We start from the raw sequence: 17,218 nt of genomic DNA, 5'->3' as shown, positions 1-17,218 counted from the left end.
GTGAGGATCTCAGGGCGAATCTGTAGGTGGATGTACAGACCGATGCAGTTACCGCAGGTTATATTTCACTTGGGGCAGAAGGATGTTGCAGAAGGCAGAAGGAAAAGGGTGGATGGGGCATTGATGTAGCAGTGCATTCCTTATGCTGTTTTCGCCTGGTTTTCGTTTTCTCCCAGCAGCAACTCTTAAGGTGCTCAATGCCTTTCTGGATCTGCTGCTCCATTTTGGACGGTCTTGGGCCAGTAATTCCCAAGTGTCTGTGGGAATGCTGTACTTCACCAATGAGGCCTTGAGTGTATCACTGAAGCACTTCCTCTGGCCTGCCTGCCGTTTCAAAGCTGAATGGCACTCCTGAGTCTCATGTCAGTCATGTGGATGACGTGCCCAGCTCATCACAGTTGATCAAAGATGGCCAGTGGCTTGATGCTGGAGATATTGGCCTGGTCAAGGATGTTGGTGTTGGTCCGCTTTTCTGCCCAGCAAATATGCAGGATCTTGCACAGGGAATATTGATGGTACTGTTGCAGTGTCTAGAGGTGTCTGCTGTAGACAGTCAACATCTCAGCGCCATATAGGAGAGTGGGAACCACCACAGCTCTGTAAACCATAATCTTGAAGTTGGATCTTATTGACGAGAGATTGCAAAGTTAATTGGACATCATAATGCATGAATCACAAAAGGTTGAAAAGCAAGAACAGCAAGTAATTAGGAAAGCTAATAGAATGTTATAACTGAATGCAAGGGAAATTTTAATGAAAGTGGAGAGGTTATTCTTCTGTTATATTATTCTGTGCACAATGTTGGTCACCTTATTTAAGGAAGGACATAAAGCATTAGAATGTGCAAGTTACCTTATGAGGAATGTTTGGACAGGCTAGGTTTATATCTGCTGGAATTGGAAGAGTACGGTGACTTAATCAAAACATATATGATCCTTATGATTTTTTTATGGGTGAATGTGAAGAGGATGTTTTTTTTCTTACGGGAGAATTGAGAACTAGAGGCCACTGTTTAGAAATGAAGGGTCACAGAAAAAAGGAAAAATTCTTTCTCTCAAGGGTTATGAGTCTCTGGAGCTCTCTTCTTGAAAAGGTAGTGGAAGCCGAGTCTTTGAATATTTTTAAGGCAGATGCAAATAGATTCTAAAGTTTCCATGGAGTCAGCAATGTGGATTAGAGGTTCTAATCATAGACTCATACAACACAGAAACCGATCGTTTAGTCTAACCAGTCCATGTCGAACATAATCTAGTCTCATCTACCTGCCCTTAGCCTATAGCCCTCCAAACCGTTCTTATTCATGTACTTATCCAAATGTCTTTTAAATGTTGTAATTTACCCAAATCCACCACTTCCTCATGAAATTCATTCCACATGCAAACCACCCTCTGGGTAAAAAATTTGTCCCCATGTCTTTTTCTAATCTCTCTTCTCATGTTAAAAATGTGCCCCCTAGTCTTGAAATCCTCCATTCTACGGAAAAGACAACTATCATTAACTCTGTCTATTAATTTTATAAACATCTAAAAGATTGCCTCGCAGCCACCTGCACTCCAGTGAAATAAATCCTAGCCTATCAGCCTTTCTTCATAACTCAAAGCTTCCGTACCTAGTAAACCTCTTCTGAACCTTCTCCAGCTTAATAATATCTTTCCTATAACAGCTATGATCTTACTAAATGGCAAAGAAGGCTGAACTGGTCAAATGGCCTGCTCCTGTTCCTGCAGCTAATTCTTATGTTTGTATGTGTGAAGTTTGAAAGATAGGTATCCATAAACAATGATCAAAAGTTATATGATACGTTGTCACCCTGGAGGCAGAAGTAATACTTTCATGCGTAGGTAAGTTTTTTTTCAATGTAAGACTCTTTAGCAGGATAAGTAACACATTTTGCAATTGTGACTGGTCTGGTTGCCATTTGCCAGTGCAACAGACGTGTGCTTTCAATAACAGCTTTCCCTTTGTCTGTCTTGGATCTTGCCGGACTAACCTTGTCTGAGGTTTTTCAAGAATACCTCCCTGTGAAAGCCAATCTCATGGCATTGTGAAACACGTGGCCTTTGTACCCATGCTGAAATTCTGATAGCTTTTCTTCAGACCCAAATATCTTCTCATGGAAGCATTTGGACAGTTTAATTAACCTGTCTATTGTTCTGTGTGACTACTAACTCCACGCCAGATTATTTTCCTTGAAGCTTCTCTCCCACTGACTGAAGTTAAGCTGACTGGTCTGTAATTGCTGGGCTTATCCTTAATTTTTTTTTGAACAATATGACGTTTGCAATTCTCAGTCATCTTGCATCTTCCCCTACTCTGGGAAAATGGAAAAATTAAGACTATTGTCTCTGCAATTTCTGCTCTCATTTCTGTCAAAGGAATTAAAAGTTCATGTCAATGCGCCTTTATGTACAACCTAAGGCAGTTCACACTCCCCTTTCTGTTCTTGCGAGGTTACTTTTGATGTTTCCCCAACAATCCAAGCTTATAAATTCCTGCATTTCATCTACAAATTGCCTTTCAGCAACAACTACCAAAAACATAATATCGGCATTCATGCGTATGCTGATGATTTATGGCTCCACCTCATTACTGACTTCTCAACTCCTCCACCTTTATTAAATTATCAGGCTGCTTATTTAACTTTCAGCACTGGATGACAAAAATTTCCTATTAGTAAAGCTGAAGCCATTGCTTTCAGTCACCACTCCAAACTTATCTGCTACTCCATTCCTGTCATGAGCAACTCTGAGACTAAATGGATCATTTGCCATCTTGGTGTCATTTTTAATTCTGACCTGAACATCCAGTCTCTGTTCACTCAATCTTCAAACCTACATTCATACCTTTGTATCTCAGTGCATCTTGGCTGACTTCCAATTCCATTACTGTACACTCGAGGTCATCCAAAGCTACATCTCCTAACTCACTGCAAGTTCTGTTCACCTGTTATCCTTTTATGCTGTTTGACCTACATTGACTCCAATTCACTAGTGTCTTCTAAAATTCCTTTCCTTGTTTTCACACCCCTCCATAGCCTCATTCCTCCCTGTTCTTTGTAATCTCCTCCAGCTCTGCAAACCTCTGAAATATCTGTGTTCAACTTATTTGTCCTCTTGTGCATCCCTGATTTCAATCACTCCATCACTAGTAGAAGTGCCTTCAGCTGCCTGGATCCTAAGCACTGGAATTTCCTTCCTTAAATCACTCTCCTACTTTAACTCACCTTCTTGTATAAAACCCTGTCTGTCTAAGCTATGTGGTACGGATATAATTGCCTTTGTGTGGCTGTGTCACAATCTTTTTTGATAATATTTCTGTGAAGTGGCAGGGCCATTATATTCCATTAGTGGTACCAAATAAATATAAGTTGTTGTTCAGTACATACCCTACCAATGGAACAGAATTTTCATAAAGTTAATCCATATTTCTGGGAGAAAATCCCATTATTGAAAATAAGTGGAAAATGTTTCACTGTCTTCTGGGACATTTATAACATCAATGCATTAATTTATTTCTGATTTCAAATTAATTTATACTTAACAGTGATAATATTAATTGTAATTGTTTACTAATGCATGCGTGATAAGAACAAATTGTCCAGAATCTTTGATTTGTTTACCACATATGAAACCGATAAATTTAACTTGAAATTTATAAATTTGCAACAAATCAGGTAAAACCACTGATGGGATTTTCATTATATCCCACAGCTGCTTCTTGTTCTTTGCCCGCCATCTGGTGACGTCCCCTTGTAAGAGAGGATTGCGAGTAGATTTTGAAATATTATTACTGAAAGGAGATTGAGAAGATGTGTTCAGTGTTGTGTAACGTGCTTGAAAGGCATTGCCAAAGGCAGAAATAACTGAAAGTCTTCAACAGAATATGTACCAGTTGAGATGAATAACTTAAAAAAATGGACAGTAGAATAAAAGAGACCGTAGCTACTTCCTACAAAGGCCTCAGAGTATTTCTTTTGCCTGCTCACACTTGTTTTATCTGAAGTATGAAAAAAATTATAGTATATTGTAAATGCATAAACTAAACATTTAAATTTTTTAAGTAAGCTGGCAGATTGTAGTGCAAATGTGCAGCGTATTTGAGTTTTTTAGTCCATTTCTATAACATTCAAAATTGCAACATATTTGGCATTTGTTTAAAAAGACCTATTCATTGTACTCCTGGATGAAAATGGGTTGATGAGACATTTATACAGCAATAATATTTAATGAGTCTAATCTTTTTTTTCAAAAATGTGGTAATATATTTAACATAATCTTTGTAGAATAACCAGTCAGTTACATTGTGAAGTTCATTAGTTTTTTTTAAGTTTCTCCTTACCCTGTTTGGTGTTAACATTTACTTTTGTCAACTTAAAACATTTGAAAGATAACTTAAGAGCAGCTGTTTTGAACTACAAACAAGCCCAGAACTAATTATTCCTTTGATTGGCTTTTGTAAGCTATCAATAAAATGCAGTTAACGATTTTATCTAGCTATTACAGTGATAAATCAGAAGCTGATTTTTAATTTCATAAAGCATGTTTTCTCATGCTTTTGTAATATGTTCATTTTCATTTTATTTCCATATTCATCTTTTCATATTCTTCACATTCCCTATGAATGATGTTCTAATAATGATCTGTAAATACGGATATATTTGTAGAAATATTAATGGCTTTGCTTGGTTAATATTTAAAAGAAACAGCTCAACAAGTTATTGTAGAATTGTCTAACTGTCAGTTAGATATTATATACTTTCTTAAGGGTTGGTATCTTTGTGTTGTGCACTGCAAGATAATTTCAAATTAATTATTATTACTTTCATCTCTCCCTAGCTTCACCTGAGACTATGTTGATGATATTTTGAACCTGTGTTCTCGTACATGTTCTTCACTGCTTTAACATTGAACATTTCTTCACCTGTCTACTGAACACATCAAATTATACATTCAACTGGTACACTATAACTGTCTGGCATACACTTCTTAATTTCCTTGCTATCGCTATCAATGTTTTGACAATATACTTTGAGAAGCAACTTGTGTCTCCTTTAACTTCATAATTAGAAACAGCCCTCACACTGAACAGGAAGTCTATCCTCTACAACATCATGATATGAGAAAACCTAGAACCAAAGCCAAAGGTACAATTTTGATCGTGCAGAACAGCAGCTAGGTATAATAAAACAGAGCATTCCATTGCAGCTATTTCTTAAAAGGAAGTTTTGCACAACTAGAGTGATAGAGCTGTACAGCATGGAAACTAGCCTTTCTGTCCAACTAGTCTATGTCAACCAGAAATCCTAAATTAATCTGGTGCCAGTTGACAGCACTTGGCCCATATCCCTCTAAACCTTTCCTCTTCATATACCCATCCAGATGCCTTTTATAGAATAGAAACCCCACAGCATGTAAACCAGCCATTTGGCCCAACAAGTCCACATGAACCCTCTGAAGAGCATCCCATCCAGACCTACCATATCCCTGTAACTCTGCATTTCCCATGGCTAATGCACCTAACCTACACATCCCTGAACACTATGGGTAAGTTAGCATTGCCAATCTTCCTAGCCTTTGGATTGTGGGAGAAAAATTGAGAACTTGGAGCATACATACAAGCTGCACACAGACAGTTGCCCAAGGCTGGAGTCGTACCTGGGTCCCTGACACTGTGAGGCAACAGTGCTTATCACTGAGCCACAGTGCCATTTAACTGTTGTAATTGTACCGACCTGCACCACCTCCTTTGACAATTCATGCCATATATGCACGATCCTCTGAGTGAAAACGTTGTCCATGAGGTTCCTTTTAAATCTTTCCCCTCTCACCTTATGTTTTGGTCTTCTCTACTGTGGGGGAAAGACTTTGGCTATTCACCCTGTCCATGCCCATCATGTTTTTATTGACCTCTATTGACCTTTACGGGCGGCACGATGGCACAGTGGTTAGCACTGCTGCCTCACAGCGCCAGAGACCTGGGTTCAATTCCTGCCTCAGGCGACTGACTGTGTGGAGTTTGCACGTTCTCCCCGTGTCTGCGTGGGTTTCCTCCGGGTGCTCCGGTTTCCTCCCACAGTCCAAAGATGTGTGGGTCAGGTGAATTGGCCATGCTAAATTGCCCGTTAGGTAGGGGGTAAATGTATGGGTGGGTTGCGCTTCGGCGGGTCGGTGTGGACTTGTTGGGCCGAAGGGCCTGTTTCCACACTGTAAGTAATCTAATCTAATCTATAAGGTTATCCCTCAGCTTCCAATGATCCAGAGAAAATATCCCCAGCCTATTCAGCCTCTCCCTCTAATCCTGGCAACATCTTTGTAAATCTTATCTGAACTCTTTCGGGTCTCACAACATCCAGAATTGAATGCAGTATTCCAAAAGTGGCCTCACCAATGTCCTGTACAGCTGCAACCTGACCTCCCAACTCCTAAACTGAATGCACTGACCAATAAAGGAAATCATAGCAAATGCCTTCTTCACTATCCTATCTACCTGAGATTCCACTGTCAAGGAACTATGAACCTGCACTCCAAGGTTTCTTTGTTCAGCAACACACCTAAGACCTTACCATTAAGTGTATAAGTTCTGCCCTGAATCACCTTTCCAAAATGCAGGTCCTCACATTTATCTAAATTAAACTGCCAACTCCTCAGCACATCTCATCAAGGACCAGTTGTACTCTTGAGGTAGCCTTCTTCGCTGTCCACTACACCACCAATTTTGGTGTCATCTGCAAACTTGCTGACTGTACCGCCTATATTTACATTCAAATCATTTACATAAATGCAGTGGACCCAGCATTGATCCTTGTGGCACACCACTGGTCATAGGCCTCCAGTCTGCAAAGCAAGCTTTCACCACCACCCTCTGTCTGCTTTGAGCCAGTTCTGTATCCAATGGCTAGTTCTCCCTGTTTCCACATGATCTAACCTTGCTAGCCATGTGGAATCTTGTTGAAAGCCTGAGTGAAGTCCATATAGATCGCATCCAACCCTCTGCCCTCTTCAATTCTATTTGTTACTTCAAAAAACACAATCAACTTAATGAGACATCATTTCCAATGCACAATACCCTATAGACTATCCCTAATCAGTCCTTGCCTTTGCAAATACATGTAAATCCTGTCCCTCAGGATTCCCTCCAACAACTTGCCCACCACTGACATCAGGCTCACTGGTCTGTAGTTCCTGATGTTTCCTTGCCACCTTTCTTAAATAGTGGCACCATGTTATATCTCAGCAAAGGACCCAGCAATCGCTTCCCTGGCTTCCCACAGAGTTCAAGGGTATACCTGATGAGGTCCTGGGGATTTATCCACCTAAATTGCCCGTTGTGTTAGGTAAAAGGGTAAATGTAGGGGAATGGGTGGGTTGCGCTTCGGTGGGTCGGTGTGGACTTGTTGGGCCGAAGGGCCTGTTTCCACACTGTAAGTAATCTAATCTAATCTTTATGCAGTTTAAAATGTCTGGAACCACCACCTATGTAATATGGATAATTTTCAAGATGTTGCAATTTATTTCCTGATATTCTCCAGCTTCCATATCCATCTCCACAGTAAACACTGATGCAAAATACTCATTTAATATCTCCCCCATCTCCTGTGGTTCTACGTGTAGGTAGCCTTGCTGATCTTTAAGGGGCCCTATTCTCTCCTTAGCTACTCATAAAAGAGTATCCTAGATGTATTTGTCAAATCCCTTTGGATTCACCTTAACTCTATTTTCCAAAGCTATCTCATGATTCCTTTTTGCCTTCCTGATTTCCCTCTTAAGTATACTCCTATTCCTTTTATATTTGTCTAAGGATTGACTCAAACTCTCCTGTCTATGCCCGACATATGCTTCTTTCTTTTTCTTGACCAAAACCTCAATTTCTCTAGTCATCCAGCATTCCCTACACCTACCAGCCTTGCCCTTCATTCTAACAAGAACACACTGTCTCTGGACTCTGTCGAAGCGTGTGGTGCTAGAAAAGCACAGCTGATCAGGCAGCATCTGAGGAGCAGGAGCATCGGCGTTTTAGGCATAAACCCTTTATCGGGAATCCTGGTGTCTCTGAACTCTGGTTATCTCATGTTTAAGAGATACATTCATAGAGAAAGCAGCTAACTATTTGCTAACTCGTGCATGGCACAAAAATCAAGCTATTAGGATCAGTCTGCTGATTTATGAAGCCTGTGTTTTCAGTAATTTGTTGTTTGGCTCAGAAACGTGGATGGTTTATGTCTATCATGAGAGGAAGCTAGGCAACTTTCATCTTTACTGTTTGAGGCAGACTCATTGAAGGACAAAATCATTAAAGCGACAGTCTGAAAAGGACAAAACTTCTAAGTGTGTTCACCGCATCAAGTAAAGGCAATTTCACTGGCTTGGTCATGTCCATGGGATGGCATATCGATTAGGTGGGACACCCATAACATTACTTTCAGATATGATATGAAGGGTCTAAACATTGTTTCTCAGGGAGACACTTGCTGATGACAAAAGAAAATGGTGTCATCTGCGCCATGTTGCTACTCTTATTTTCTACTGTGACTTATAACTTGCTTCACAGGCCTATTGTGTGACACACTATCTGTCACTATAAGGGTTGTATTGTGTTACACTGCTCTGTAATTACTGGAAATGCCCTTACAAATTTTTTTGAACAAGGCTGTAATGTTTGCAATTTTTTAGTCTTTTGACCTTTCCCCTGAGTCCAAGGAGCATTGAAGGAATTATATCCAGTATCTCCGCAATTTCTACCCTCACTTCCTTCAAAATTCTAGGGTGCATCTCAACCAGTCCTGATGTCCTGTCAATTTTAAGTGCCAACAATCTATCCAATATTTGTATCATTGATAGTCACAGGTGAGGTGCTGGAACACTGGAGGTTGGTAAATGTGATGCCACAGTTTAAGAAGGGTGATAAGGACAAACCAGGGAACTATAGACCAGTGAGCCTGACGTTGGTGGTGGGCAAGTTGTTGGAGAGAATGCTGAGGGACAGTATGTACATGTATTTGGAAAGGCAAGGACTGATTATGCATAGTCAACATGGCTTTGTGCGTGGCAAATCATGTCTCACAAACTTGATTGAGTGTTTTGAAGATGTAACAAAGAGGATTGATGAGGGCAGAGCAGTAGATGTGATCTATATGGACTTCAGTAAGGCGTTCGACAAGGTTACCCATGGGAGACTGATTAGCAAGGCTAGATTTCATGGAATACAGGGAGAACTAGCCATTTGGATCCAGAACTGGCTCAAAGGTAGAAGACACAGTGTAGTGGTGGGGGGTTGTTTTTCCTCTGGAGGTCTGTGACCAGCGGAGTGCCACAAGGATCGGTGCTGGGTCCTCTACTTTTTGTCATTTACATAAATGATTTGGATGCGAGCATAAGAGGTACAGTTAGTAAGTTTGCAGATGACACCAAAATTGGAGATATAGTGGACAGCGAAGAGGGTTACCTCCAATTGCAACAGGGTCTGGACCAGATGGGCCAATGGGCTGAGAAGTGGCAGATGGAGTTTAATTCAGATAAATGCGAGGTGTTGCATTTCGGGAAAGCAAATCTTAGCAAGACTTATACACTTAATGGTAAGGTCCTCGGGAGTGTTGCTGAACAAAGAGACCTTGGAGTGCAGGTTCATAGCTCCTTGAAAGTGGAGTCTCAGGTAGATAGGATAGTGAAGAAGGCGTTTGGTATTCTTTCCTTTATTGATCAGAGCATTGAGTACAGAAGTTGGGAGGTTATGTTGTGGTTGTACAGGACATTGGTTAGGCCACTGTTGGAATATTGTGTGCAATTCTGGTCTCCTTCCTCTCGGAAAGATGTTGTGAAACTTGAAAGGGTTCATAAAAGATTTATAAGGATAGACGTTTACAAAATTATGAGGGGCATAGATAGGGTAAGTAGGCAAAGTCTTTTCCCTGGGGTCAGGGAGTCCAAAACTAGAGGGCATAGGTTTAGGTTGACAGGGGAAAGATAAAAAAGAGACCTAAGGGGCAACTTTTTCACACAGAGGGTGGTACGTGGATGGAATGAGCTGCCAGAGGATGTGGTGGAGGCTGGTACAATTCAACATTTAAGAGGCATTTGGATGGTATATGAATAGAAAAGGTTTGGAGGGATATGGGTTGGGTGCTGGCAGGTGATTGGGTTGGGATATCCGGTCAGCATGGACGGGTTGGACCGAAGGGTCTGTTTCCATGCTGTACATCTCTAAGACTCTATTTCTTCCTTATTAAAGGGTGGTGCATATAGTAAATGAGCTGTCAGAGGAAGCGGTGGAGACTGGTACAATTACAATATTTGAAAAACACCTGGATTGGTATGTGAATTAGAAGGGTTTAGAGGGATATGGGTGAAATGCTGGCGAATGGGACTAGATTAATAGAGGATATCTGGTTGGCATGAAAGATGTGGACCAAAGGGTCAGTTTCTGTGCTGTACATCTCTATGACTCTATAACCCTTATAGTGACAGAATTTCCTTCTCTGTCCCCACGGCCTGGTCAACATGCTCATGTTTTGTAAAGACAAATGCAAAGTATTGATTTAACACCTCAGCCATGCAGCCCTCATGAGTAAGTCTCCTTCATGGTCTCTAAACAGGCCTACTCCTCCTTTAACCACAGTCTTAAGCTGTTTTAACAGTTACATTGTGCCTGCCATGTCATATTCTCCAAGTTGTACCTGCACATACAATTTATTCAGTTTGTTCCATATTTTCTGTCTTTTTGTTCTACAAGTTGGGATGCCAGTAAGGTAGAGGCAGCATTTAGGCTCCTGGTCCCATCTGCTCCTGACCGACAGTTTCCTCCCTTCTATCCTTGTGCTTTTTGGCTTTGTTATTTTGCTTTTTTTCCATCTTCCATTGACGGAGCAGAAAAGGTGACATCACGGAGGAGAGCAACTGGAGCAGGACTCTTGGCTAGAAACCTGGCAGCTGAAACATGGATTCCTGGTTGTGGGAGAACCAGATCGGGGAGGCAGTGATGGCAGCTCCTAGTTGAGATAACCAGGAGTTCCAGCCTCTGGGCCTATCAGCGAGGCATTGGCAACAGAACTGAGGTCTCCTGGTTGTGGGACGAGTGTGAATCAAGCAAGGGAATCGGCATCTTCAGCCTGTCAGAGAGGTGGGCCCAGTGATAAAGAGATGGTGTCTGAAGGGAGGCAGCTCTCGGTGGAGGGGTGCAGTGCAGGTGATGTTCATCGGCTGGCTCGGGGCTCATGGCAGAAACAGCGGAGCGAAGATGGACTCTCTTTTAGCTATTTCATTTTATTCCTTCAAATTGGCGCCTGACTGTGGTGACGATTGAAGCTTTTCACTGTATTTTACTGTGCTTATCATTTTGAAGTACAAATGGCAATAAATCATCATCACACCATCATGAATGCTGTTTCAGACTGTACACCGTAATCTCCCCTTCTGTAATATGTATCACTCACATCTTTCCTTCTGATTTGATTCTTTTCCATCTTTTTTAAAGCACAATTTCTGACTATTACTGTACTTTTATCCCTTTGGTTTGTTTTTGAACTCTTATTCATGGTACCTTTGCTATCTAATATATTTATCCTTTGTGATAAGGTCCTGATCCTAGCTCAGTTCAGTTGTAGCTTATCTCAGTGGTATAGTTCCTTCCTGTCCCAGAATTGGTGCCAGTGTCCCATGAAGTTTAACGCTTCTCAACCAATGATGTTACTTTAGTCACACATTCACCAAATACTGTCAGATTGCTCAGCCTATACAGAATGTCCCATCCAGTAGCATACCTAATATATGCTCTGTACCTAACCAGTAGTCAATGTTCACAGAAATTATGGATTACTGTAATGCATGTACATTGTTGCTTTTCATAAATATTTGAACAATGGCTAGGAGAGACATTGCAAAACCTTTTGTCAATTTGTTTTCTTTTTATTAATTTTCTTATTGGAAATGGTTTCTTGGTAATTTCTTGATATGGAAATGTTGGCATTCATTTCAAGAAGGCTAGAATACAAGAGTAGGGATGTAATGTTGATGCTTTATATGGTTTAGGTCAAACTACATTTGGAGTATTGTGAGTAGTTTTGGACACCATATCTAAGTAAGGACGTGCTGAGTGGCACACTAGCTCAGTGGTTAGCACTGTTGCCTCACAGCGCCAGAGACCCGGGTTCAATTCCCACCTCAGGCGACTGGGTGGAGTTTGCACATTCTTCCCGTGTCTGCATGGGTTTCCTCCGGGTGCTCCAGTTTCCTCCTACAGTCCAAAGATGTGCAGGTCAGGTGAATTGGCCATGCTAAATTGCCCATAGTATTCGGTGCTTTAATTAGAGGGAAATGGGTCTGGGTGGGTTTCTCTCCGGAGTGTCGGTGTGGACTTGATGGCCTGTTTCCACACTGTAGGGAATCTAATCTGGCTTTGGAGGGGTCCAGAGGAGGTTTAAACATAGTCCTGGGAATGAAGGGCTTCTTATGTGAGGAGCATTGAGGACTCTGGTTCTGTGCTTGATGGAATTTAATGATGAGGGGGTTCTCATTGAAGCATACAGAATACTGAGAGGCATAGATAGAATGGACATGAAAATGTTTCCATTAGGAGGAGAGGCTATGACCTGAGGGTACAGCCTCAAAGTTAAGGGATGACTTTTTTGAACCGAGGGAACCTGAGTAAGGTTACAACCTTACACAGGAAGATGGTTAATCTGTGGAACTCATTGCTGCAGAAGGCTGTGGATGCTAAGTCATTGAATGTCCTTAAGATAGAGATAGATAAGTTCTTGATTAGTAAGGAGATCAAGGGTTATGGGAAGAACGCAGAAGAACGGGATTGCAAAACATCAACCATAATTCAATGGTGGAGCAGACTCGATGGGCCGAATGGCTGAGTTCTGCTACTCTATCTTGTGTTTATAGATACCTGGTGCTGGCATGGTGAATTAGAAGATCTTTTATCCAATTGAGGTATTTTCTGTATGACAGGGAGAGATTTGTGGAAAGCAGGCATGGCAGCTAAAGAAACTGCACACTGCTCACAAGACTTTTTGGCTGAATGATAAACAAAGTATAATGGTCAAGCATAATGGGATATTTCTCAAGCAGGGAAAGATTTTGGTGGCATTCCCCAGGGGTCAGTAGTGGGACCCTTGCTTTTCCTGATTTATATTAATGATTTAGATCTTTTCAAAGGCAATTTCAAAATTTGCAGATTATATAAAACTTGAAAGCCTTGTAAACTCTGAGGAGAATGCTGTAAGACTTAAAAAGGACATGTTGGTGAATTTGGTAGATAGATGGCATATGAATGTCCAATGCAAAGAAGTATGAGCTGATGCATTTTGCTATGAATACAGATGGACAGACAACATAAAATAAGGGACAAAGTTCTAACAGTTATGTAGGAGCAGAGGGGTCTCTAGAATCCATCATTAAGGATGAGGTTTCTAAATTCTTGGAAGAGCAGAGTCTAATCAGAACAAGTCAGCATGGATTTAGTAAGGGGAGGTTGTGTCTGACAAACCTGTTGGAATTCTTTGAAGAGGTGACAAGCAGGTTAGACCAGGGAAACCCAGTGGATGTGGTCTATCTAGACTTCCAAAAGACCTTTGATAAGGTGCCTCACGGGAGGCTGCTGAGCAAGGTGAGGGCCCATGGTGTTCGAGGTGAGCTACTGGTATGGATTGAGGATTGGCTGTCTGACAGAAGGCAGAGAGTTGGGATAAAAGGTTCAGTGTTGGGGCCGCAGCTATTCACGTTGTATATTAATGGTCTGGATGAAGGGACTGGGGGCATTCTGGCGAAGTTTGCCGCTGATACGAAGGTGGACAGGCAGGTAGTACTGAGGAAGTGGGGAGGCTGCAGAAGGATCTAGACAGTTTGGGAGAGTGGTCCAGGAAATGGCTGATGGAATTCAACGTGAGCAAATGCGAGGTCTTGCACTTTGGAAAAAAGAATAAAAGTATAGACTATTTTCTAAACGGTGAGAAAATTCGTAAAGCCAAAGTACAAAGGGATCTGGGAGTGCTAGTTGAGGATTCTCTAAAGGTAAACATGCAGGTTGAGTCCGTGATTAAGAAAGCGAATGCAATGTTGTCATTTATCTCAAGAGGGTTGGAAGATAAAAGCACTGTAGTGCTACTGAGACTTTATAAAGCTCTGGTTAGGCCCCATTTGGAGTACTGTGTCCAGTTTTGGTCCCCACACCTCAGGAAGGACATACTGGCACTGGAGCGTATCCAGCGGAGATTCACACGGATAATCCCTGGAATAGTAGGTCTAACATACGAGGAACAGCTGAGGATCCTGGGATTGTATTCATTGGAGTTTAGAAGATTAAGGGGAGATTTAATAGAAACTTACAAGATAATACATGGCTTGGAAAGGGTGGACGCTTGGAAATTATTTCCGTCAGGCGAGGAGACTAGGACCCGTGGACACAGCCTTAGAATTAGTGGGGGTCAATTCAGAACAGAAATGCAGAGACATTTTTTCAGCCAGAGAGTGGTGGACCTGTGGAATTCATTACCGCAGAGTGCAGTGGAGGCTAGGACGCTAAATGTCTTCAAGGCAGAGATTGATAAATTCGTGATGTCACAAGGAATTAAGGGCTACAGGGATAATGCTGGTAAGTGGAGTTGAAATGCCCATCAGCCATGATTGAATGGCGAAGTGGACTCGATGGGCCGAATGGCCTTACTTCCACTCCTATGTCTTATGGTTGTATGGCTCCTTCCTCAGTCCATTTCTTCCTCTACTTTCTGCTTTATATTCTCATTTTTTTCACTTCCTCCTCTTCTAATCATCTCCCTCCCCTTTCTCCTCTTCTGTAATCTACTGCCATCTCTTCTGCAATCCATTGTGTTTCCTCCCTTTCTCCCTCCCACTCAGCCTTGGCACACATACTACTTCATTTCCCAAGTCAGAAGGAAGATGCTGTTCAGCACAAATTCAGAACAAAGAATATTTGACCCTGGTTGAAGGTTGGAGCAGCATCATAGGATGTTATTTGTAGAATATGGTCACTGCTTTTCGAGTGATGGGCCACTAGAGGAATAATTTGAGGAAAATGTTAGGGTCTAAGGGCAGGAAGTTGTAACCTTACTCAGGTTCAAAAATAAAGATCTGTAGCAGAAATCTAGATAAATAGTTTCTTTGTCTTAATTTCTCTCGATACCCATTCACCCCTATCATCGTGTCTTATTCCTCTTATCATTTCCCACACTCCTTTCCCACTTAAGTCTCTCCTCCTCCCCAATTCAATACACTTACCTTCTGTCCAGCCATTGTTACATACACTCTTTCCCTACCAATCCCCTCAAATTTTTTTCAACCTTTAGGGTATATACAATAGTCATTTAGGGTTGCTTTTCTTTGATTTTCTCCTAGTGCTCTGGGAAGCACCTACTGTGTTCTCTGTGCCTTCTCACCTCATTGTAGCTACACTTATGAGCTTGACACTGGGTTGTTGATGGTGAGCACATTCAAAGACATAATTTTAAGACCCAACATGAAGATCTTTACAGAGTTCTTAACAGAAAATTTTTTATTTTACTTTCCAGCCTGCTCAAAGTACACCGAATGAATTGGATCCTCACTGGGATGCAGTACATGCTGAACGCCTCAATCTTCTGAAGAACATCTGCAGAAATGCATCTTTACGGAATCTGACATATTGTCCTATCACAAAGTTTGTCTTGGACCGTATATTTGTATGTGACAAGCACAAAATTCTGTTCTGTCAAACCCCAAAAGTTGGCAATACACAGTGGAAGAAAGTTCTTATTGTTCTAAATGGTAATTCTAAAAACTTGCATTGTGTCTAGTGTGATATTTTGCTACCAGCAAGGTTATTGGTAAATGAATGTTCTGGAGTAAATATATAACTTAGTTTGTAACTTCCCAGTGCAGGTTTTTCTTACAGGTTTTAAGGCCCTTAATGCCAAAAGACCAAGTCAGTCAGATTAAAAAAAACTTTAAGATTGATTCCTTTTATTTTTTCTTCTATTGGCCTGTAAATTTTTAGTAGTGACCTTATTCTACAAGTAACATTTTGGGATGCAGCTCCAACTTCAATACTTTTGAACCATAGGTACATTGCATATGGTGGCCTGCATGTATGCCAGAAACATTAAAGCAACAAAGTAGAATCTGGGTTGAACTGCCTGGAAGTCATGTCCATCTCCATGGTATAATGGGCACACCAAAATCTAGACCACTGAAGCCAGGTGCCAACTCATGGACACCTCCCCCGACTTCCCCCTCAACCACGACCATCACCAAACTACTATCTCCCAGACCATCTACAACCTCATCACTTCAGGGGATCTCCCATCCACAGCCTCCAACCTCCTAGTCCCGGAACCCCGCACTGCCCGGTTCTACCTCTTGCCCAAAGTCCACAAACCTGATTGCCCCGGTCGACATATTGTCTCCGCCTACTCCTGCCCCCCCCCCCCCCGAAAATATCTCCTCATATCTTGACGCTGTCCTGTCCTCCTTGGTCCAGGTGATGACTGTATCAACGCCACCTTATGCTCCCATGAAGAGGTTCGATAGTTCATGAACTTCACAAACACCTTTCTACCCTGACCTTAAGTTCACCTGGACCATTTCGGACACCAGACACCTCCCTCCACTTCCTGATCTGTCCATCTCCATCTTCAGCAACCAGCTCAACATGGACATCTATTTCAAACCCACCAACTCCCACAGCTACCTGGACCACACCTCCTTCTACAACCCCCTCCTGTAAAAATGTCTTCCCTTCAACCCAATTCCTCTGCCTCCGTGGTATCTACTCCCAGGAGGATCAGCACCATTCCAGGACATTCCAGATGACATGCTATTACAAGGACCGCAAAGTCCACCCCACCCCCACATGATCAACAGTCCCCTTCAGCACGTTTCCACCACTTCCTGCACCTCCGCCCTTAAACCCCACCCCTCCAACCACAACAAGGATAGAACCCCCCTCTCCCACCCCGGTCCTCACCTTCCACCCCACTCATCTCCAGATACAGCGAATTATCCTCCATTTCCTACAATCAAACCTCCCCCCCCCCCCCCCCCCCCCCCCCCCAATCAGAGAGATATTTCTCTTCCCACCACTGTGTACGTTCCACAGAGACCATTCCCTCTTTGACTCCCTTGTTGGGTCCATGCCCCTCACCAACCAACTCTCCACTCCTGGCACTTTCCCTTGCCGCCGTAAGCAGTGTAAAACCTGCACCCACACCTTCCCTCTCACCTTCGCC

The 17,218-nt window shown here is 42.1% G+C and overlaps 1 protein-coding gene across 2 annotated transcripts in view; it reads left to right on the top strand.

Moving 5' to 3' along the window:
* The window catches only part of chst10 (carbohydrate sulfotransferase 10), a 59,864-nt gene that overhangs the window by 31,350 nt on the left and 11,296 nt on the right, over nt 1–17,218 (top strand). For both annotated transcript variants that reach the window (XM_060826634.1, XM_060826635.1), the window contains one exon: nt 15,524–15,758. In XM_060826634.1, coding sequence (XP_060682617.1) covers nt 15,524–15,758 — 235 coding nt within the window. The remainder of the gene's footprint in view (nt 1–15,523; nt 15,759–17,218) is intronic.

The sequence above is a fragment of the Hemiscyllium ocellatum genome, chromosome 6 (assembly GCF_020745735.1).
Source record: "Hemiscyllium ocellatum isolate sHemOce1 chromosome 6, sHemOce1.pat.X.cur, whole genome shotgun sequence".
Taxonomy (NCBI): Eukaryota; Metazoa; Chordata; class Chondrichthyes; order Orectolobiformes; family Hemiscylliidae; genus Hemiscyllium; species Hemiscyllium ocellatum.
The sequence above is the reverse complement of the archived record's forward strand: the minus strand, read 5'-3'. Positions and strand labels throughout refer to the sequence as shown.